This window comes from Cherax quadricarinatus, chromosome 87, assembly GCF_038502225.1.
Source record: "Cherax quadricarinatus isolate ZL_2023a chromosome 87, ASM3850222v1, whole genome shotgun sequence".
Lineage (NCBI taxonomy): Eukaryota > Metazoa > Arthropoda > Malacostraca > Decapoda > Parastacidae > Cherax > Cherax quadricarinatus.
The window spans coordinates 4693372-4716424 of NC_091378.1; the positions used below are offsets into that span (position 1 = coordinate 4693372).

General features: G+C 47.4%; 1 protein-coding gene across 29 annotated transcripts in view; it reads left to right on the top strand.

Annotated features, from left to right (window-relative positions):
• Window positions 1–23053, top strand: part of hth (Meis homeobox homothorax) — a 1177701-nt gene that overhangs the window by 847143 nt on the left and 307505 nt on the right. For 17 of the 29 annotated variants that reach the window (XM_053798553.1, XM_053798554.2, XM_053798534.2 and 14 more), the window contains one exon: window positions 3096–3110. The exons of the other annotated variants lie outside the window; for them this stretch is intronic. In XM_053798553.1, coding sequence (XP_053654528.1) covers window positions 3096–3110 — 15 coding nt within the window. The remainder of the gene's footprint in view (window positions 1–3095; window positions 3111–23053) is intronic. 29 annotated transcript variants of the gene reach the window in all.

Genomic DNA, 23053 nt, shown 5'->3' on the forward strand with positions numbered 1-23053 from the left:
CTCGAAACGTCGACTAAAACGTTCCAGTTCTCTGAAACGTTGGTTAAAACGTTCCAATTCTCTGTAACGTTGGTTAAAACGTTCCAGTTTTGTGAAACGTTCACTCTGTACAGGGCTAACACATTGGCCATCTCCCATGCCTTCTCTCTGTCACTCCCCTCCCCTTTCTCTCCCTTCATCACCCCCTTCTCTCCCCTCTTCTCTCCCCTCCTTCCTTCCCTGGGCGGGACCACTCATCAGGGCATCACTTGGCAGTATTGTTGTTGGTGCATGTGTTTAAGGTATTAAAGTCATATCACATGTCAAGTTTGGCCGCCCTCTACAAAGCTGCTTCACGACGTGGTCGGCACAGTCTTGCGGGCGGCAGGAAGGGTGGTGGGTGGCGCGTGCCCCACCCGCACCAACCCACGCCCACAGGGAACGGTATAACCGCCTTCCAGCCCGTCGGCCTCTGGATGGTCGTGACACTGTTTGGCACTCGGTTGCAAGCTGCGAAATTCGGTCCCTGGACCGTCAGCCGCAAGGTTCAAGTTTCGGTCCCTGGATCATTAACTGCAAGGTCCGAGATTCGGTCTCTGGACTGAAGAAACAGACAAGATTCTTCACACCTCTGCTTACCTAGTAGTCAGAATAGGTACCTTGTAACAGTCAACTGTTGTGGGCCGCATCCAGGAATGAAAAACTCCAGTACCTGCTGGAATGTTATATACTGTGCTCCATGGCCTGGTGGCTATAGCTCTCGCTTCACACGGCGAGGGTCTGCGTTCGATTCCCAGCCAGGGTAGAAACATTGGGCGTGTTTCTTTACACCGGTTGTCTGTGTTCACCCTGGGAGTTAGTCGACTGGTGTGGGTCGCATCCTGGGACAAGGACCTAATTTGCCCGAAATGCTCTGCATAACAAGGGGCTTTCTATCTAATACTGTGTCAGTGACGTCAGCTATGGTCTGTATACCATGTACTTGTACTAAATAAATTTATTATTATTATTATTATTATTATTATTATTATTATTATTATTATTATTATTATTATTATTAAGACACTCCAGTACTTTCTGGAATGTTATATCCTACTCAGAGCGAAATGTTGCCTCAGTGAAAGCTTGTACCGATATTAAAGAGATATATACATCTTTCTGCGTATATATTGAGATATACACCTAGTATATACACTTTGTGTTACCCCCTGAGTACCGCTTTCTACTCTTAAACACACACAAGGGGTGAGAAATAAGCACCCACTGAGAAAGTTGAAGAGGGCTCCTCCCACTGAAACAGAAGGTGTCAATAATGCCAAGTGGGGATACAAAGCCTTCCCGCCCACCCTTACACACTGTGGAAAACACTGAGCTTGGGGGAGGCTGCCATCGATTGGTTTATCTGCAATTGCAAGGTTTCATTGAACGGGTTTAATGGCTGTTAAACGATATGAACATGGTTGTTGAATGTCTGGCGCCGCGGGGAAACTTAACCCAAGTGGCAGACACGACTGCCAATTGTTGGCTGAGTTCTTGATGTGCCAGAACTGGCCCAGTTGTTTGGTGGATGGTGGGGGGTAGTGCTTTTGTTGTGGGTGGGGGGCTGTGTTTATGTTGGTGGTGCTTTGGTTTATGGTTTAGGTTTTGTTTTTGTTGTGGGATGGTGCTTTGGTGGGGATGGGGTGTGTGTGTGTGTGGGGATACCTGGAGGTTATTCCGGGGATCAACGCCCCCGCGGCCCGGTCCACGACCAGGCCTCCCGGTGGATCAGGGCTTGATCAACGAGGCTGTTACTGCTGGCCGCACGCAATCCAACGTACGAACCACAGCTCGGCTGATCCGGCACCGTCTTTAGGTAGTGGTGGGACTTTGTGGATGGTGTGTGTGTGTGTGTGTGTGTGTGTGTGTGTGTGTGTGTGTGAATACCTGGAGGTTATTCCGGGGATCAACGACCCCGCGGCTCGGTCCATGACCAGGCCTCCCGGTGAATCAGGGCCTGATCAACCAGGCTGTTGTGTGTGTGTGTGTGTGTAGTGTTGGTTTGTTTGTTATTTTAGCGTTAAGTTCTAATATGTGATTCCTAGCTTTCTGTCTCCTGTGCCGCTCCATGTTGCATGTCATACTGCCTGCAGTAGGCCGCTGCCTGACGGTCTTCACTGTGTCCTTCACTCTGCATAGCCTGCCTTTTTTTTCTCTTATTAATGTCATTCCTTTGTGATATATATATATATATATATATATATATATATATATATATATATATATATATATATATATATATATATATATATATATAATAATAATAATAATAATAATAATAAATTGCACTTGTTATAATAAGGTTAGGTAAGTTTTCTAAGATTCTTTTGATGCAAAATTAAAAATTTTTACATTAACAATATATATATATATATATATATATATATATATATATATATATATATATATATATATATATTTATATATATTGTTTTCAACCTTAAAATGTTTTATCAGTGGAGGTTAAATTTGCAAAAAAATTACAAATTGATAAAAATTTACAAGTTTTCTCAAGTTTTTTGAAATATACGACATATTTTTTTTTTTTGTCAAAGGCACTTGTGTATAGTTGAAGAACGTTTCGCCACGACTGGTGAAGCTAATCTTGGTGAAACGTTTCCCTGTCAAGAATAAAAAGATGACTGAAGTAGTTACCAATAAAACAATAAACATTTATTGTGGCAACGTTTCGCTCTCCAGGATCTTTATAAAGATCCTGGAGAGCGAAACGTTGCCACAATAAATGTCACATTAGTTGCACTTGTGTCCTTTTACTTTACATTTAAAAGTCACACTGTGTGACTTGTAAATTTCTCAAAGTAGGACCGAAACGTCGCCGTAAGCTTCTATGTGCGGGTTATTTGTGTAAATTGTTCCCCCTTAATAAATGTCCTTAGGTTTCGTACACAAGACGCCATTTCCACCTTGTACCATCCAGCCATTTACAACCACTATGTAAACACACTTGTATGAATTTACACGAATACAGTTAACTGTTTACTTCGTGTGTCTGTAAAATGAATCTTGCAGGTATTCTAATCTTACGTGAGAGAGACGTTTGTTTATACCAATAATAGTTTCTCTTGTTTCAGGTAAGCAGGATGGTTCACTTCACGGTAATGTACACTATTGTTCCTCTTACAAATGGTTCGCAGTATATAGGGTGACCGAAACGTCTGGGGATCCCCATGATTTCCATCCTTACTCGTCTGTCTTGCCATCTTGCCAGACCTCTGGTCGTGACTCGAGGCTAAATTGCATTTTTCCAATATACGGTAACTTTATTGAATAATATCTGCAACGTGTTGCCCAAAGTTCAAAACGCTTTGCAAGATGCAAGATGAAGATTGAGACATGCAACATATGGATATTTTTATTGAAACGTTTCGCCAGACAGTGGCTTTATCAGTCCAGTACACCCTTCTGCTTTGTATTGGACTGATGAAGCTACTGTGTGGCGAAACGTTTCCTCAATCAAGATTCCCATATGTTGCATAAATGTCCGAATCTTCAACTAGTCGGTTTTAAACCATTTGTCAGAAGATTTAACATACAATAACTCCAGTAACTGCGGGGGAAAAATATTAGTGATACTCCCTGTATGTCTGGACTTTTGGGTCTCCCTATATATATATATATATATATATATATATATATATATATATATATATATATATATATATATATATATATATATATATATATATATATATAAATGCCTCATTTATTTTTCAGGTATGTCTTAAGGAAATTGTCTCTCCTCTCACAGCTGACCCAAACATTGGAGGTGGAATGTTAGGTGGTTCAGGTCTGGGTCATTGTTGTGAGGTATGTGTTGTTGTGATGACTTGAGACGTAGGCTCCAGGAAAGGCTTTTGTTGGGACGCTTGTTTAAGCTTTACACAGAGGGAAACGTTGTCGTCATAAAAGGTTATTAAATCGTGACCTGACGATGGTTCACGAGGTCTCGAAATGCTTAGTTTTTACCCTTGTCTGTATTGTTCCACCCAGGGTGTTGTGTACTGTTCCACCCAGGGTGTTGTGTATTGTTCCACCCAGGGTGTTGTGTATTGTTCCATCCAGGGTGTTGTGTATTGTTCCACCCAGGGTGTTGTGTATTGTTCCACCCAGGGTGTTGTGTATTGTTCCACCCAGGGTGTTGTGTATTGTTCCATCCAGGGTGTTGTGTATTGTTCCACCCAGGGTGTTGTGTATTGTTCCACCCAGGGTGTTGTGTATTGTTCCACCCAGGGTGTTGTGTATTGTTCCACCCAGGGTGTTGTGTATTGTTCCACCCAGGGTGTTGTGTATTGTTCCACCCAGGGTGTTGTGTATTGTTCCACCCAGGGTGTTGTGTATTGTTCCACCCAGGGTGTTGTGTATTGTTCCACCCAGGGTGTTGTGTATTGTTCCACCCAGGGTGTTGTGTATTGTTCCACCCAGGGTGTTGTGTATTGTTCCACCCAGGGTGTTGTGTATTGTTCCACCCAGGGTGTTGTGTATTGTTCCACCCAGGGTGTTGTGTATTGTTCCACCCAGGGTGTTGTGTATTGTTCCACCCAGGGTGTTGTGTATTGTTCCACCCAGGGTGTTGTGTATTGTTCCACCCAGGGTGTTGTGTATTGTTCCACCCAGGGTGTTGTGTATTGTTCCACCCAGGGTGTTGTGTATTGTTCCACCCAGGGTGTTGTGTATTGTTCCACCCAGGGTGTTGTGTATTGTTCCACCCAGGGTGTTGTGTATTGTTCTACGGTATTGTGTATTTTATTCCTTTAAAGATAATTTCAACCTGAACCATCCATGTTAAAAGTTTTGCACTCTGGCATATGTGCGGGGTCCCAAATGGTCCCAAATCTGTGTGCAGATTTGGGACCATTCCTTCTAGGATTTTCCAAGTGTAGATTATGATATATCTCTCCCTCCTGCGTTCCAACGAGTACAAGTCAAGTGCTTCCAAGCGTTCCCAGTAGTTAAGGTGCTTGACAGAACTTATACGTGCAGTAAAGGATCTCTGTACACTTTCTAGATCTGCGATTTCACCTGCTTTGAATGGAGATGTTAATGTACAGCAGTATTCCAGCCTAGAGAGAACAATTGATTTGAAAAGGATCATCATGGGCTTGGCATCTCTCGTTTTGAACGTTCTCATTATCCATCCTATCAATTTCTTTGCACGTGCGATCGTGGCACTGTTGTGATCCTTGAAAGTGAGATCCTCAGACATTACTACTCCCAGGTCCCTTACATTATTTTTCCGCTCTATTGTATGGCCGGAGTCAGTAGTATACTCTGTTCTAGTTATTATCTCCTCCAGTTTTGGAGTAGTTGGAATTTGTCCTCATTGAACATCATATTGTTTACCGTTGCCCACTGGAAAACTTTGTTTATATCTTCTTGGAGGTTAACCGCGTCCTCAGCAGATGACAGCCTCATGCAGATCCTAGTATCATCCGCAAAGGATGATACGGTGCTGTGGTGTATATCTCTGTTTATGTCTGATATGAGGATAAGGAATAAGATGGGGGCGAGTACTGTGCCTTGTGGAACAGAGCTCTTCACTATGGCAGCCTCCGATTTAACTCTGTTGACCACTACTCTTTGTGTTCGATTGGTTAGAAAGTTGAAGAGGGAGAGAGCACCTCCCGGGATATACACATGTTGAGTGAGCCCCTGTGTGAAGGAGAGAGAGCACCTCCCGGGATACGCAAACACTATATCTCTCACTTAGGTATGTCTAATTCAGTGTCGGGTTTGAGGCAGCCAAGTTGTGTTGTGTTGTGGCGACGTTGTAGGTTAAGACCAACTACCGCATCTGTTGTACATGCTTCACTTCACTCTTCCTTCTCCTCCTCCTCCTTAATCTTCATCTACATATTTTTTCTCCGTTATTCCTCATTTTCTTCTTAACCGAACGTCAATGCGGGTATTTAACTTTCATTAATGCCTTCACTAGGCCTAATAGAGGAAATAAAACCCACTTTTATTCATATATGAAGGACACGGCCTGCACTCTGGGTGTTATTACAGTACTGGTATATAGTACCGGCAAATTGATGAATAAGAGGCATGTCGATTGTCAGGTGATCAGGGAGTAAATAAGAGGCATGTTGATTGTTAGGTGATCAGGGAGTAAATAAGAGGCATGTTGATTGTCAGGTGATCAGGGAGTAAATAAGAGGCATGTTGATTGTCAGGTGATCAGGGAGTAAATAAGAGGCTTGTTGATTGTTAGGTGATCAGGGAGTAAATAAGAGGCATGTTGATTGTCAGGTGATCAGGGAGTAAATAAGAGGCATGTTGATTGTCAGGTGATCAGGGAGTAAATAAGAGGCTTGTTGATTGTTAGGTGATCAGGGAGTAAATAAGAGGCATGTTGATTGTCAGGTGATCAGGGAGTAAATAAGAGGCATGTTGATTGTCAGGTGATCAGGGAGTAAATAAGAGGCATGTTGATTGTCAGGTGATCAGGGAGTAAATAAGAGGCATGTTGATTGTCAGGTGATCAGGGAGTAAATAAGAGGCATGTTGATTGTCAGGTGATCAGGGAGTAAATAAGAGGCATGTTGATTGTCAGGTGATCAGGGAGTAAATAAGAGGCTTGTTGATTGTTAGGTGATCAGGGAGTAAATAAGAGGCATGTTGATTGTCAGGTGATCAGGGAGTAAATAAGAGGCTTGTTGATTGTTAGGTGATCAGGGAGTAAATAAGAGGCATGTTGATTGTCAGGTGATCAGGGAGTAAATAAGAGGCATGTTGATTGTCAGGTGATCAGGGAGTAAATAAGAGGCATGTTGATTGTCAGGTGATCAGGGAGTAAATAAGAGGCATGTTGATTGTCAGGTGATCAGGGAGTAAATAAGAGGCATGTTGATTGTCAGGTGATCAGGGAGTAAATAAGAGGCATGTTGATTGTCAGGTGATCAGGGAGTAAATAAGAGGCATGTTGATTGTCAGGTGAGGGAGGAAACATCTCAGATTTACCTCTCAACTTCGTGGTCCCAGATTATTCAACATCTTACCAGAAGATATCAGAAACACTGCTGGAACAAGTGTAGAAGTCTTCAAGAGGAAACTGGACAAGTATCTTCACCAGGTTGTGATGGATATGTGGGCCAGCGGGCCTCCAGAAGCACCAGCCTGGTTGACCAGGTTAGCACAAGACGAGCGTGGCCCATGACCGGGCTCCGGGAGTAGTAAGACTCTCGAAACTCATCAAAGGTATATCAACGGAGGTAATCACAGAAGTGATTTTAGTACTGATTCGAGTATTAGAATCACATTTGTGTTCCACTGAAGGTTCTAAAGTGTAGCACATGTCTCAGTTACCATCCTTGGCAGTGGTTGTTGTGAGTGGGGCCACTGGGGGCGACGACCCCCCACTACCAGCAAATAGTATAGGTGGATGCCTGTGCCAAGCAGTGCCAGACGTACTAGTGGAGGGATGAGGGCCACCCACATTACACACACACACTTTGTCAATGCCAGTTCTGTGGCCAGGTACAGCTGGTGCCGGTTATCTTACCATGGTGTTACACTTTGTGTGAAGCGTTTTGTTCACGTTCGTTGATCTTTGTAGTCTGTAAGTTTTTCCTCTGTACTCGCTTGTTTATGGTTGCAGGGATCGATTCGCAACTCCTGGCTCTTGTTTCTTCGCTGGTTGCTGCTAGGTCTACTCTCTCCCGGCTCTAAGAACCACCTTGTTGTACCTCTTCTTAAAGCTATGTATGCATCTCTCTCCTTCTGCTTCGGTCTCCAGATTGTTCCATTTACTGACAACCCTAAGATTGAAAAAATACTTCTAGGCTTGCTGGTTCATCTTTTCCTCTCTCTGGTTGTATCACTAACATGTTGATGCATGCATCTTAGCTATCCACGTTTCTGGTCTCCCATGTGGCTTTGGGTTCTCCCAATCAATCTTGTGAATAAAGCCACTGATGACCAGTAGCTTTGCCCGGCTCATATGGGTCCTCCTGACCACCTCAGCTAGTGTATCCATCATTGCTCTTCTGTTTTTATCATACTCTTGTCTTCTCTTCTTGATATTTAGTGGTGGGTTGTACATCACCATCGCCATCTTGGAACCCCCGGTCTTAAGTGTACTACTATATGGTCATCTGCTGCCTCTCTCTACGTTCCTTCCATTTCCTCTAAACTCCATCAGTTTTTGATGTGCAGTGCTACTTCTCTGTTCCTATTGTCTTTCCTCAGTATTAGATAGCCAGTCGGGAAGATCGCGTCTGTTATCATCTCCGTATGTTTTGTCTCTGTGAGTACTGTAATATCTGGGAATCCCTCCGTGATGTGTGTGTGTATTTTGCGTATATATATATTTTAATTCTAGCAGTCCTGGGTGACCTACACGATCAAAGTGCTCTAATATCACAACAACCAGGCTGTGATGGATATGCCGCCAGCAACAACAGCCTGGTTGACCAAGCAAGCACAAGACAAGCCTGGCCCAGGGCCGGGCTGCGGGGGTAGCAGAACTCTCAAAACCCATCAAAGGTATATCAAAGGTGCTCCTCCGGCCAGGTAGACAGATACTGTGGGTATTACAATTGCACCTAGTCTAGAGCCTTTCCTTTGTCTAAGTTTGTCAGGTTTTAAGAAAGTTTTTGACAAGCACCAGACGAGCCTGGCCTATGGCCGGGCTCCAGGAGTAGTAAGACTCTCGAAACTTATCAAAGGTATATCAAAAGGCAGGAAATCGGACCAGCACCTCATCTAAGTGCCAGATCATCGAGGTTGTAATGGCTATGACTGCAGGAAGCTAACACCAAAAGCCTGGTTGATCAGGGGTGGGGAGTCAAGCTTCAGGGAGGACTGAGAGGGACCTACCTGGAGTATACCTGGAGGGTGTTCCGGGGGTCAAAGCCCCCCGAGACCCAGGCTTCCCCGTGGGGTAAAATCTTTAAAACTAACTCCCCACTCCCATCCACTCTTAACACCCACCCACGCTGACACCCACCCACGCTGACACCCACCCACGCTGACACCCACCCACGCTGACACCCACCCACGCTGACACCCACCCACGCTGACACCCACCCACGCTGACACCCACTCACTCTGACACCCCGCCCCTCTTGTGCCTACGTCCTCACGCCCGTGGGTGGCCTGATCCACCCACACCCGCCCGGCTACTAGACAAACACGGCGCTCAAACAAACTCACAGACCAAACACAAGAGTCAAACAGTGAAACCAAACATGGCCCTGACGAGTGGTCCCGTCGGCACATGACATGGTACCCGGGACCATGACTACCATGTTGGTACCAGACATGGTACCATGACCACCACGTTGGTACCAGACATAGTACCATGACCACCATGTTGGTACCAGACATGGTACCATTACCACCACGTTGGTACCAGACATGATACCATGACCACCATGTTGGTACCAGACATGGTACCATTACCACCACGTTGGTACCAGACATGATACCATGACCACCACGTTGGTACCAGACATGATACCATGACCACCATGTTGGTACCAGACATGGTACCATTACCACCACGTTGGTACCAGACATGATACCATGACCACCACGTTGGTACCAGACATAGTACCATGACCACCACGTTGGTACCAGACATAGTACCATGACCACCATGTTGGTACCAGACATGGTACCATTACCACCACGTTGGTACCAGACATGATACCATGACCACCATGTTGGTACCAGACATGATACCATGACCACCATGTTGGTACCAGACATGGTACCATTACCACCACGTTGGTACCAGACATGATACCATGACCACCACGTTGGTACAAGACATAGTACCATGACCACCATGTTGGTACCAGACATGGTACCATGATCACCACGTTGGTACCAGACATAGTACCATGATCACCACGTTGGTACCATAGTACCATGATCACCACGACATGATACCATGATCACCACGTTGGTACCAGACATGATACCATGACCACCACGTTGGTACCAGACATGATACCATGACCACCACGTTGGTACCAGACATAGTACCATGATCACCACGTTGGTACCAGACATAGTACCATGATCACCACGTTGGTACCAGACATAGTACCATGATCACCACGTTGGTACCAGACATGATACCATGATCACCACGTTGGTACCAGACATAGTACCATGATCACCACGTTGGTACCAGACATGATACCATGACCACCACGTTGGTACCAGACATAGTACCATGATCACCACGTTGGTACCAGACATAGTACCATGATCACCACGTTGGTACCAGACATGATACCATGACCACCACGTTGGTACCAGACATAGTACCATGATCACCACGTTGGTACCAGACATGATACCATGACCACCACGTTGGTACCAGACATGATACCATGACCACCACGTTGGTACCAGACATAGTATTTTAAACATATCGTAGCTAAACCTAACTTAGAGAAATCTAACGTCGTCTAACTTATCCGAGACAGACTTAATCTAACTTAGTCTAACTTAATCTGATGTAAGTTATTCCAACTCCTACGGATGAACAGGAACTTTCTGATCATTTAAGCAACATTGCAAGCCCCTGATGATGTGTTGATTGCAGCATGAAAGGCCTAGAGCTATCATTCAACTTCCCTCGTGGTTGTTTTGCATCTCGTATCGCTTGTTCACGATTATTGCATATATATATATATATATATATATATATATATATATATATATATATATATATATATATATATAAGAATAGTGGTATAAGTAAATACCGAAGAACAAAGGGGATAAACACAGAGGTTTGGAATGAAAAGGAAAATACAGAGAACAGAAAATGAGGAATAAATGTAATGTAGCGTAAAGTTAGGAGAAATATGAACGACGAGACGAATAAAATATGGAGGGAAGAATGTGCTGAATGAAGGGGGGGAGGAGGGGGGAGGGAAAGGGGTGTTTAAGAGGGGGGCGGTGAATGTCCGGTAGCTGCCCTGGACGTGCGCATGTTAGCTCCCTTGATGCTGGTAAGACGGATCGCATCGTCTGGCCGAGTGGATGGAGGGTAGGGGATCATGGGGGAGGGGATGGTGGGGGGATCAGGGGGCGGGGAGGTCAGGACACTGCACTGGACAAGAGGGGAGGTGGGAAAGAGAGAGAGAGAGAGAGAGAGAGAGAGAGAGAGAGAGAGAGAGAGACATCCTCTTACTCTTTAAGGATTATTCAAGATTAGCATTGTAATGGTGGTTCTCGCAGTTGGGTTCATGGGCCGGCGTGTAAGATTACGAGGGTGTCTGAACCCATATCGGGCATCGTGTCAACCCACACCAAGTATAGTATGAACCCACGCCAAGCATAGTGTGAGCCCACATGTAAACCCACACCAAGCATAGTGTGAACCCACATGTAAACCCACACCAAGCATAGTGTGAGCCCACACCAGCACACGGGAACCCACACCAGCACACACGAGTCCACACCACCATGTATACACCCTTCCTCCACACTAACCTAAAATAGCTCTCTCAAGCTATACAGACCGCGACACAACACCCTTCACTCCACTGTTGTTGCAACGTCTGCGACCCATGGAAAAAAATACTGCGCAGGAAATAAAAATCGCACGATTACGTTGGCATCGCCAGGGAAGTGGATGGAATTCGCTAGACGGACGGGCGGTCGGTCCGTCCGGGTCCGCTCACGTCTGTCCGTCCGGGTATCGGAGGCTGGAGTGTTTGCAAAAGGTGATCAATCAACTTGTGTGGCGGGTATTGTGCCTCTGTTTGACTATCGTTACTCCAAGACTACTCAAGAGGTGCAGAAAGAGGAGGGGGGGGGACAGGGAAGAGGTGCAGTAAGAGAGGATAGGGACAGGGAAAAGGTGTAGTAAGAGAGAGGATAGGGACAGGGAAGAGGTGGAGTAAGAGGAGAAGCGGGGCAGGGAAGAGGTGGAGTAAGAGGAGAAGAGGGGCAGGGAAGAGGTGCAGTTGGAGAGAGGAGAGGGACAGGGAAGAGGTGGAGTAAGAGGAGAAGCGGGGCAGGGAAGATGTGGAGTAAGAGGAGAAGAGGGGCAGGGAAGAGGTGCAGTTGGAGAGAGGAGAGGGACAGGGAAGAGGTGGAGTAAGAGGAGAAGAGGGAGAGGGAAGAGGTGTAGTAAGAGAGGGACAAGAAGAGGTGCAGTAAGAGAGAGGAGAGGGACAAGGAAGAGGTGTAGTAAGAGAGAGGGGGACAAAGAGGAGGTGCAGTAAGAAAGAGGAGAGGGACTGGGAAGAGGTGCAGCGAAAAGAGGAGGAAGAGGAAGAAATAAAGAAGACAAAGACCATTTCAAGATTAACCTTGAAGGGTCATCAACCCAGGAAAACCAGTCAAAACCCAAGAAGTATGACCCGCTTCCATTGCTCTTCTTAAATTTCCCGGAGATGGGACCCACAGGAATCGACTCACACCCGGGTGCCTATTTAATATGGGCGAAACAGCAGGTGTTAGGAGCCCTGTACACGTCTCTTTCCCCCTTCGTAAATAGAGGAATAGTTCTGTGGATTCGCCGAAGTACCTCACAGGTATACATAATAGATATACCTGTGAGGTAAACCTAATAGGTATACCTCACAGGTATACAGCGGTCACTGTAATTAATGTTTTGACGAAGATATCAAGGCGAGAAGAAAGGTCAGCTTTATATAAGAAATTAATTTTACCGGCTTTAAGTTTGCTGAGAGACAGACTTATACCTGGAGAGGGTTGCGATCCTGTCTGAGACGAGGCATGCGATCCTGTCTGAGACGAGGCATGCGATCCTGTCTGAGACGAGACATGACTCAAAACATTGTGTCATGCCATGTATCTGAGACTCAACATATTGTATCATTTATTTTGCCCCTAATCCTCAAAAAATCAAAAAATTCTTTGGCTTTTGACTTGTGTACAAAATTCTGTCGGCTTTCTTCTTGTTCTCAGCGACAGGGATGAGTACAGTCTAAATTTAGTACTGTGCTGTCATTAATATGCAAGGTTTTAAAGATACCGCGTACTTGTTTTGGCTACGTTAGATGGTGATGATGGGAGGGAGCATAGAACTTCCATACCGGACCTGTAATTCATGGTAGGGTCATGGAGCTTCCATCCCTAACCTGTAACTCATGGTAGGGCCATGGAGCCTCCATCCCGGACCTGTAACTTGTGGTAGGGTCATGGCTCTTCCATCCCGGACCTGTAACTCGTGGTAGGGTCATGGCTCTTCCATCCCGGACCTGTAACTCGTGGTAGGGTCATGGCTCTTCCATCCCGGACCTGGAACTGATGGAAGGGGCCCCTGGGTGTCCCATCTCGGAGGCTGGCTCTCAACCCGTGAGAGGGGGCGTGACTCTGCATGTTCCTCTCTCTCTCTCAGCATCCTGCAGACAGACCAACTTCAAGATGCAGTGTGTCTGTCAGGGCGGGTCTGGCTGTCTGGCCTCTCACGACGTTCGGTCTAGGGGGAGACCTTTTTTTGGACTATAAATGTTAAACTCATTCCTCCCGCAAGACTAATATGGATGACTCTCTGAAGACAAGGACTTAGGTTCCAGAAACCATCTTTAACTGGGAGAAATTTTCGCTCTGTGTAGAGCGAAACGTTGCGTCATATGTGTGAGATACAATACTGACAAGTTGATAAGAGAGAGACATGTCCTACACATTTCGCCTACGCAGCAGGCTTCTTCAGTCGATTACAGTCATGATAAAGCTCCAAACTGAGCAAAACGGTGTACCAACTGGATGTTGATAAATTATTGTAGAAACGTTTCGCCCACTCGCTACCTTCATCAGTCCAATACAAAAATGTATACACCATCCAGACCATGAAGTTGAATTCTTCTCCAGGCTGAGGGACTGACCACCTCAAACACTATTTCTCCAAGGTTGATGGACTGACTACATCATTATTTCATTTCTACTGCTGCCTTTGTGTTTGACTGAAGAACCCAACTGTTGCACTTGTGTCTTACTCATCATATGAATATAAGACTGTAGGAACACTGCAGAAGGCCTACTGGCCCACACAAGGCAGATCCTTATCACACTGGCATCATTATAAGCGAGATACAGAGCCGACAAGTCGATACAGTAGACACGGTTTAATATCTATCTTCATTGACATCAATAACGATACCAAGCCTGACCCAGGGCCGGGTAGAGAGAGTAGGAAAAGCTCTCGAAAACCTTCAGAGGTATATCAAAGGTAAGAGGTGTGTTGTATATGTGTCTTACAAGACTTCTGTTGTCTACTCGGTATTTCAGCTGATGAAGGTTGCCGATCAGGCGAAACGTCTTGCCAGCAAGATGCTATTGCACGTTTCTTAGTCAACCCAAACTGCAGTGACAACCTCACTAAACCAGCAGTGACAGCTTCACTGAACCAGCAGTGACAGCTTTACTGAACCAGCAGTGATAGCCTCACTGAACCAACAGTGACAACCTCGGAAATAAATGGTATAAAATACCGACACAATGGCAATATACACACAAATGCAGTATAAAGGATCACATTATACTGCATTTGTGTGTATATTGCCAGTGACAACCTCACTGAACCAGCATTGACAACCTCACTGAACCTGCAGTGACATCTTCACTGAACCTGCAGTGACAACCTCACTGAACCAGCAGTGACAACTTCACTGAACCAGCAGTGACAACCTCACTGAACCACCAGTGACAACCTCACTGAACCTGCAGTGACAACCTCACTGAACCTGCAGTGACAACCTCACTGAACCAGCAGTGACAACCTCACTGAATCAACAGTGACAACCTCACTGAACCTGCAGTGACAACCTCACTGAACCAGCAGTGACAACCTCACTGAACCAGCAGTGACAACCTCACTGAACCAGCAGTGACAACCTCATTGAACCTGCAGTGACAACCTCACTGAACCAGCAGTGACAACCTCACTGAACCTGCAGTGACAACCTCACTGAACCAGGAGTGACAACTTCACTGAACCAGCAGTGACAACTTCACTGAACTAGCAGTGACAACCTCGCTGAACCAGCAGTGACAACCTCACTGAACCAGCAGTGACAACCTCACTGAATCAACAGTGACAACCTCACTGAACCTGCAGTGACAACCTCACTGAACCAGCAGTGACAGCCTCACTGAATCAACAGTGACAACCTCACTGAACCTTCAGTGACAACCTCACTGAATCAACAGTGACAACCTCACTGAACCTGCAGTGACAACCTCACTGAGCCAGCAGTGACAACCTCACTGAGCCAGCAGTGACAACCTCACTGAACCAGCAGTGACAACCTCACTGAACCAGCAGTGACAGCCTCACTGAATCAACAGTGACAACCTCACTGAACCTGCAGTGACAACCTCACTGAGCCAGCAGTGACAACCTCACTGAGCCAGCAGTGACAACCTCACTGAACCAGCAGTGACAACCTCGCTGAACCAGCAGTGACAACCTCACTGAACCAGCAGTGACAGCCTCACTGAATCAACAGTGACAACCTCACTGAACCTGCAGTGACAACCTCACTGAATCAGCAGTGACAACCTCATTGAGCCAGCAGTGACAACCTCACTGAACCAGCAGTGACAACCTCACTGAACCTGCAGTGACAACCTCACTTAACCAGCAGTGACAACCTCACTGAACCTGCAGTGACAATCTCACTGAACCAGCAGTGACAACCTCACTGAACCCGCAGTGACAAACTCACTGAACCCGCAGTGACAATCTCACTGAACCAGCAGTGACAATCTCACTGAACCTGCAGTGACAATCTCACTGAACCAGCAGTGACAACCTCACTGAACCAGCAGTGACAACCTCACTGAACATGCAGTGACAACCTCACTGAACCTGCAGTGACAATCTCACTGAACCAGCAGTGACAACCTCACTGAACCAGCAGTGACAACCTCACTGAACCGCAAGGCATGGAATGAAGTGCAAAATGAACCCAGTGAAGAACAGAGGTACCGTGGGCACAATAAGAGAACACTGTATCAACATCCGTGGGCACAATAAGAGAACACTGTATCAACATCCGTGGGCACAATAAGAGAACACTGTATCAACATCCGTGGGCACAATAAGAGAACACTGTATCAACATCCGTGGGCACAATAAGAGAACACTGTATCAACATCCGTGGGCACAATAAGAGAACACTGTATCAACATCCGTGGGCACAATAAGAGAACACTGTATCAACATCCGTGGACACAATAAGAGAACACTGTATCAACATCCGTGGGCACAATAAGAGAACACTGTATCAACATCCGTGGGCACAATAAGAGAACATTGTATCAACATCCGTGGGCACAATAAGAGAACACTGTATCAACATCCGTGGGCACAATAAGAGAACACTGTATCAACATCCGTGGGCACAATAAGAGAACACTGTATCAACATCCGTGGTCCCAGATTATTCAACATCTTACCAGAAGATATCAGAAACACTGCTGGAACAAGTGTAGAAGTCTTCAAGAAGAACTGGACAAGTATCTTTACCAGGTGCCAGATCAATCAGGCTGTGATGGATATGTGGGTCAGTTGGCGTTCAGCAGCAACAGCCTGGTTAACCAGGCTAGCACCAGACGAGCCTGGCCCATGGTCAGGCTCCGGGAGTAGTAAGACTCTGGAAACTCATCAAAGGTATATACCGTGGATCAGCTGCAATACCAGGAAGTCACACCAACCTTGGAAAGAAAGATTTACAATATAATATATTAGGTAAGTATTTTGATTTTCCTCTGGGGACTTAAAGTAAACAAATGGAGATGAAAGGGAGAGAGAGAGAGAGAGAGAGAGAGAGAGAGAGAGAGAGAGAGAGAGGGAGGGGAAAGCTAGCAGGATTGGAGATTTTCCCCCTTTGTAATTAAATAATGACTAGGCCTCTGCCTCATCCCAGACACCATCTTGAGAAAGGGGACTGACTCCTCTTGACTCACTCAAGTTAAGGCGCGCCTCTTTGCCACCTTTTATGTGGGTTAATGGTGCCTTGTATATATATTTTTTGCTTTGCTGGAGTTAATGGGGAGTCGTTTTCGGTTGTATAGGAGGTAAAGGCACTCGTGGAGTTAATGGTGCAGCACATTTCGTTATATTTGTATTGAGTGGCACCCTTGATCTAACGAGGGTTAATGAGTGGCACTCCATCATATTACAGTTAATAATAATAATAATAATAATAATAATAATAATAATAATAATAATATTAATCTTTACAAGTACATGATATAACTTATACAGACCATAGCTCACATCAATGACATATTACTATATACAAAGTCGCTTGTTATGCAGAGCATTTCCCACAAATTAGGTCAATTTTGTCCCCCAGGATGCGACCCACACCAGTCCATTAACACCCAGGTACCTATTTTACTTGTAGGTGAACGTGGGCAGCAGGTGTCTTATAGAAACACGTCCCAATGTTTCCACCTGTACCGGGGATCGAACCACGGACCTCAGTGTATGAGCTGAGTGCGCTACCAATCGAGCTACGGGACACCATGTTCGAAACACACAATGAGTGTAAAACACTTTAGAACACACAGGGAGTGTAAAACGCTTCAGAACACACAGGGAGTGTAAAAAACACTTCAGAACACACAGGGAGTGTAAAACGCTTCAGAACACACAGGGAGTGTAAAGAACACTTTAGAACACACAGGGAGTGTAAAAAACACTTTAGAACACACAGGGAGTGTAAAACACTTCAGAACACACAGGGAGTGTAAAAACACTTCAGAACACACAGGGAGTGTAAATAACACTTTAGAACACACAGGGAGTGTAAAACACTTCAGAACACACAGGGAGTGTAAAAACACTTCAGAACACACAGGGAGTGTAAAGAACACTTTAGAACACACAGGGAGTGTAAAACACGTCAGAACACACAGGGAGTGTAAAAACACTTCAGAACACACAGGGAGTGTAAAAACACTTCAGAACACACAGGGAGTGTAAAACACTTCAGAACACACAGGGAGTGTAAAAACACTTCAGAACACACAGGGAGTGTAAAAACACTTCAGAACACACAGGGAGTGTAAAAAACACTTTAGAACACACAGGGAGTGTAAAGAACACTTCAGAACACACAGGGAGTGTAAAAACACTTCAGAACACACAGGGAGTGTAAAAAACACTTCAGAACACACAGGGAGTGTAAAAAACACTTTAGAACACACAGGGAGTGTAAAAAACACTTCAGAACACACAGGGAGTGTAAAAAACACTTCAGAACACACAGGGAGTGTAAAGAACACTTTAGAACACACAGGGAGTGTAAAAAACACTTCAGAACACACAGGGAGTGTAAAGAACACTTTAGAACACACAGGGAGTGTAAAAAACACTTTAGAACACACAGGGAGTGTAAAAAACACTTCAGAACACACAGGGAGTGTAAAAAACACTTCAGAACACACAGGGAGTGTAAAGAACACTTTAGAACACACAGGGAGTGTAAAAAACACTTCAGAACACACAGGGAGTGTAAAAAACACTTCAGAACACACAGGGAGTGTAAAAAACACTTCAGAACACACAGGGAGTGTAAAGAACACTTTAAAACCTTACGATGTCACAGTTTTAACTCTGTCGGATGTCAGGGAGTTCCCGTTATTACTGTTTATCTCCGTTGGGGTGTCAGGGAGCTCCCGTTCTCACTTTATCCCTGTTGGGCTTTAGGGAGTTCCCATTCTTACTGTTTTTATCTTCTTTAGACGTCAGGGAGTTCCCGTTGTCACTGTTTATTCCTGTAGGGGTCAGGGAGTTCCCATTGTTACTGTTTATTCCTGTTGGGTGTCAAGGAGTTCCCGTTGTCACTGTTTATCCCTGTTGGGCGTGAGGGAGTTACAATTTTTACTGTTTTTATCTCTGTGCGTCAGGGAGTTCCTGTTGTTACTGTTTTATCCCTGTTGGGCGTCGGGGTTCCCGTTGTCGCCCCCCCCCACCCTCACATTATCACAGTAGGGGACCCACAACTTACCGCTACTATAAACGGCTATTAAATACCCTATTTTTGTTTTGCAATGTTTATCTCAGAAAGGTCACTGGGCGACTAATTGGCCGGAGTGACGTGTAATTTGTGTTGTTGGGCGGTAGTTACTGGGGGTAGTGTATGTACAGGGGTGGTGTACAGGGGTAATCAGTGTACAGGAGCAGTGTGTACAGGGGTAGTCTGTGTACAGGGGTAGTCAGTGTACAGGGGTAGTCCGTTTACAGGGGTAGTTAGTCCGTGTACAGGGGTAGTTAGTGCACAGGGGTAGTCAGTGTATAGGGGCAGTGTGTACAAGGGTAGTCTGTGTACAGGGGTAGTTAGTCCGTGTACATGGGTAGTCCGTGTACAGGGGTAGTCCGTGTACAGGGGTAGTCAGTGTACATTGGTAGTCATTGTACAGGAGTAGTGTACAGGGGTAGTTAGTCCGTTTACAGGGGTAGTTAGTCCGTGTACAGGGGTAGTCAGTGTACAGAAGCGGTGTGTACATGGGTAGTCTGTGTACAGGGGTAGTCAGTGTATAGGGGCAGTGTGTACAGGGGTAGTCTGTGTACAGGGGTAGTTAGTCCGTGTACATGGGTAGTCCGTGTACATGGGTAGTCCGTGTACAGGGGTAGTCAGTGTACATTGGTAGTCATTGTACAGGGGTAGTGTACAGGGGTAGTTAGTCCGTTTACAGGGGTAGTCCGTGTTCAGGGGTAGTGTACAAGGGCAGTGTGTACAGGGGTAGTCAGTGTACAGGGGCAGTGTGTACAGGGGTAGTGTACAGGGGCAGTGTGTACAGGGGTAGTTAGTCCGTTCTAATTCTATTCTCTTATAGAATCTGTCAGTTTTCGCTCTGTACACTTTTATAACGGCATGTTTCGCTCACAGGAGGGCGAAACATAAGGCCTGCTGAATATTTTGGGCTAACGTTGAATTGTCTGTTGAAGCGCTAAACCCGTGTGGGGTCGCTCAGTAGTGGTGGAGGCTCGATACTAAGTCAGAGAATCGTTGCGCCTCTCTCTCTTGATTCGCCTGGTCCTGGACCAGGCTTGTCTGGTCAACCAGACTGTTGTTACATGTGATCCTGCACCAGGCTTGTCTGGTGCTTGTCTGGTCAACCAGACTGTTGTTACATGTCCTGGACCAGGCTTGTCAGGTCAACCAGACTGTTGTTGCTGGTGGTCCTGGACCAGGCTTGTCTGGTAATTGTCTGGTCAACCAGACTGTTGTTACATGTGGTCCTGGACCAGGCTTGTCTGGTCAACCAGACTGTTGTTGCTGGTGGTCCTGGACCAGGCTTGTCTGGTGCTTGTCTGGTCAACCAGACTGTTGCTGGTAGTCCTGGACCAGGCTTGTCTGGTGCTTGTCTGGTCAACCAGACTGTTGCTGGTAGTCCTGGACCAGGCTTGTCTGGTGCTTGTCTGGTCAACCAGACTGTTGTTACATGTGGTTCTGGACCAGGCTTGTCTGGTCAACCAGACTGTTGTTGCTGGTGGTCCTGGACCAGGCTTGTCTGGTGCTTGTCTGGTCAACCAGACTGTTGCTGGTAGTCCTGGACTAGGCTTGTCTGATGCTTGTCTGGTCAACCAGACTGTTGCTGGTAGCCCTGGACCAGGCTTGTCTGGTGCTTGTCTGGTCAACCAGACTGTTGTTACATGTGGTTCTGGACCAGGCTTGTCTGGTCAACCAGACTGTTGTTGCTGGTGGTCCTGGACCAGGCTTGTCTGGTGCTTGTCTGGTCAACCAGACTGTTGCTGGTAGTCCTGGACCAGGCTTGTCTGGTGCTTGTCTGGTCAACCAGACTGTTGTTACATGTGGTTCTGGACCAGGCTTGTCTGGTCAACCAGACTGTTGTTGTTGTTGCTGGTGGTCCTGGACCAGGCTTGTCTGGTGCTAGCCTGGTCTGTCTCTCTCTGACTTCGTCATCCACCTCCCTCTCGTTATCTCACTGACCATCTTCATCCTCATTGTCTCTCTCTCTCTCTTTGCTCCCGCTCCCTACTCCATCAGTTTCCTCCCCTCCCTTCCCCTCCCCTCCCCTCCCCTCCCCTCCCTGGCCCCCTCACTTCCCCTTAACAACATTACTTGCTTCAATATTCATAAGTGAGCAAATGGTGCCAAAATTGCCTCCTGCTTTTAGGCTTCACCGCCTCCAACAACAACACTGAGAGGGGGAGGGGAGGGGGAGCAGGAGGAGGGGAGGGAAGGGCAGCAGGAGCAGCAGGAACAGGAGGAGGAGGAGGGAGAAAAGGAAGGGGCTCGATCGTGAATGAAAAGAGGAGTGAGCTGAGAAAGATGAAGAGTAGAAGGGGAAGAAGAGCAGGAGGAGGGGAGAGGTGCAGTAGGAGGGAGAAGAGGAGCAGGAGGAGGGGGAAGGGAGCAGGAGGAGGGGGGAGGAGCAGGAGGTGGGGAGAGGAGGGGGAGAGGAGCAGGAGGAGGGGGAGAGGAGCAGGAGGGGGAGAGGAGCAGGAGGAGGGGTAGAGGAGCAGGAGGAGGGGGAGAGGAGCAGGAGGGGGAGAGGAGCAGGAGGAGGGGTAGAGGAGCAGGAGGAGGGGGAGAGGAGCAGGAGGGGGAGAGGAGGAGGGGAGAGGAGCAGGAGGGGAGAGGAGGAGGGGGAGAGCAGCAGGTGGGGAGAGGAGGAGGGTAGAGGAGCAGGAGGGGGAGAGGAGCAGGAGGGAGAAGAGGTGCAGGAGGAGGGTGAAGAGGTGCAGGAGAGTGAAGAGGTGCAGGAGGGGGGAGAGGTGCAGGAGGGAGAAGAGGTGCAGGAGGGAGAAGAGGTGCAGGAGGGAGAAAAGGTGCAGGAGGGGGAAGAGGTGCAGGATGAGGGGGAAGAGGTGCAGGAGGGGGAAGAGGAATAGGAGGGAGAAGAGGTGCAGGAGGGAGAAGAGGTGCAGGAGGGGGAAGAGGAGCAGGAGGGAGAAGAGGTGCAGGAGGGAGAAGAGGTGCAGGAGGGGGAAAAGGAGCAGGAGGGGGAAGAAGTGCAGGAGGGGGAAGAGGTGCAGGAGGGGGAAGAGGAGCAGGAGGGAGAAGAGGTGCAGGAGAAGAGGTGCAGGAGGGAGAAGAGGTGCAGGAGGGAGAAGAGGTGCAGGAGGGAGAAGAGGTGCAGGAGGGAGAAGAGGTGCAGGAGGGGAAGAAGGTGCAGGAGGGGAAGAAGGTGCAGGAGGGGAAGAAGGTGCAGGAGGGGAAGAAGGTGCAGGAGGGGAAGAAGGTGCAGGAGGGGAAGAAGGTGCAGGAGGGGAAGAAGGTGCAGGAGGTGTAGGAGGGGGAAGAGGTGCAGGAGGGGGAAGAGGTGCAGGAGGAAGAGGTGCAGGAGGAAGAGGTGCAGGAGGGGGAAGAGGTGCAGGAGGGGGAAGAGGTGCAGGAGGAGGAAGAGGTGCAGGAGGGGGAAGAGGTGCAGGAGGAAGAGGTGCAGGAGGAAGAGGTGCAGGAGGGAGAAGAGGCGCAGGAGGGGGAAGAGGGGCAGGGGGGCGAAGAGGTGCAGGAGGCGGGAGAAGAGGTGCAGGAGGGGGAAGAGGTGCAGGAGGGGGAAAAGGAGCAGGAGGGGCAAGAGGTGCAGGAGGGGGAAGAGGTGCAGGAGGGGGAAGAGGAGCAGGAGGGAGAAGAGGTGCAGGAGGGAGAAGAGGTGCAGGAGGGGGAAGAGGTGCAGGAGGGGGAAGAGGTGCAGGGGGAAGAGGTGCAGGAGGGGGAAGAGGTGCAGGAGGAGGAAGAGGTGTAGGAGGGGGAAGAGGTGCAGGAGGAAAAGGTGCAGGAGGGGGAAGAGGTGCAGGAGGAAGTGGTGCATGAGGGGGAAGAGGTGCAGGAGGAAGAGGTGCAGGAGGGGGAAGAGGGGCAGGAGGGAGAAGAGGTGCAGGAGGGGGAAGAGGTGCAGGAGGGGGAATAGGTGCAGGAGGAGAAGAGGTGCATGAGGGAGAAGAGGTGCAGGAGGGAGAAGAGGTGCAGGAGGGAGAAGAGGTGCAGGAGGGAGAAGAGGTGCAGGAGGGAGAAGAGGTGCAGGAGGGGGAAGAGGTGCAGGAGGGAGAAGAGGTGCAGGAGGGAGAAGAGGTGCAGGAGGAGGAAGAGAAGAG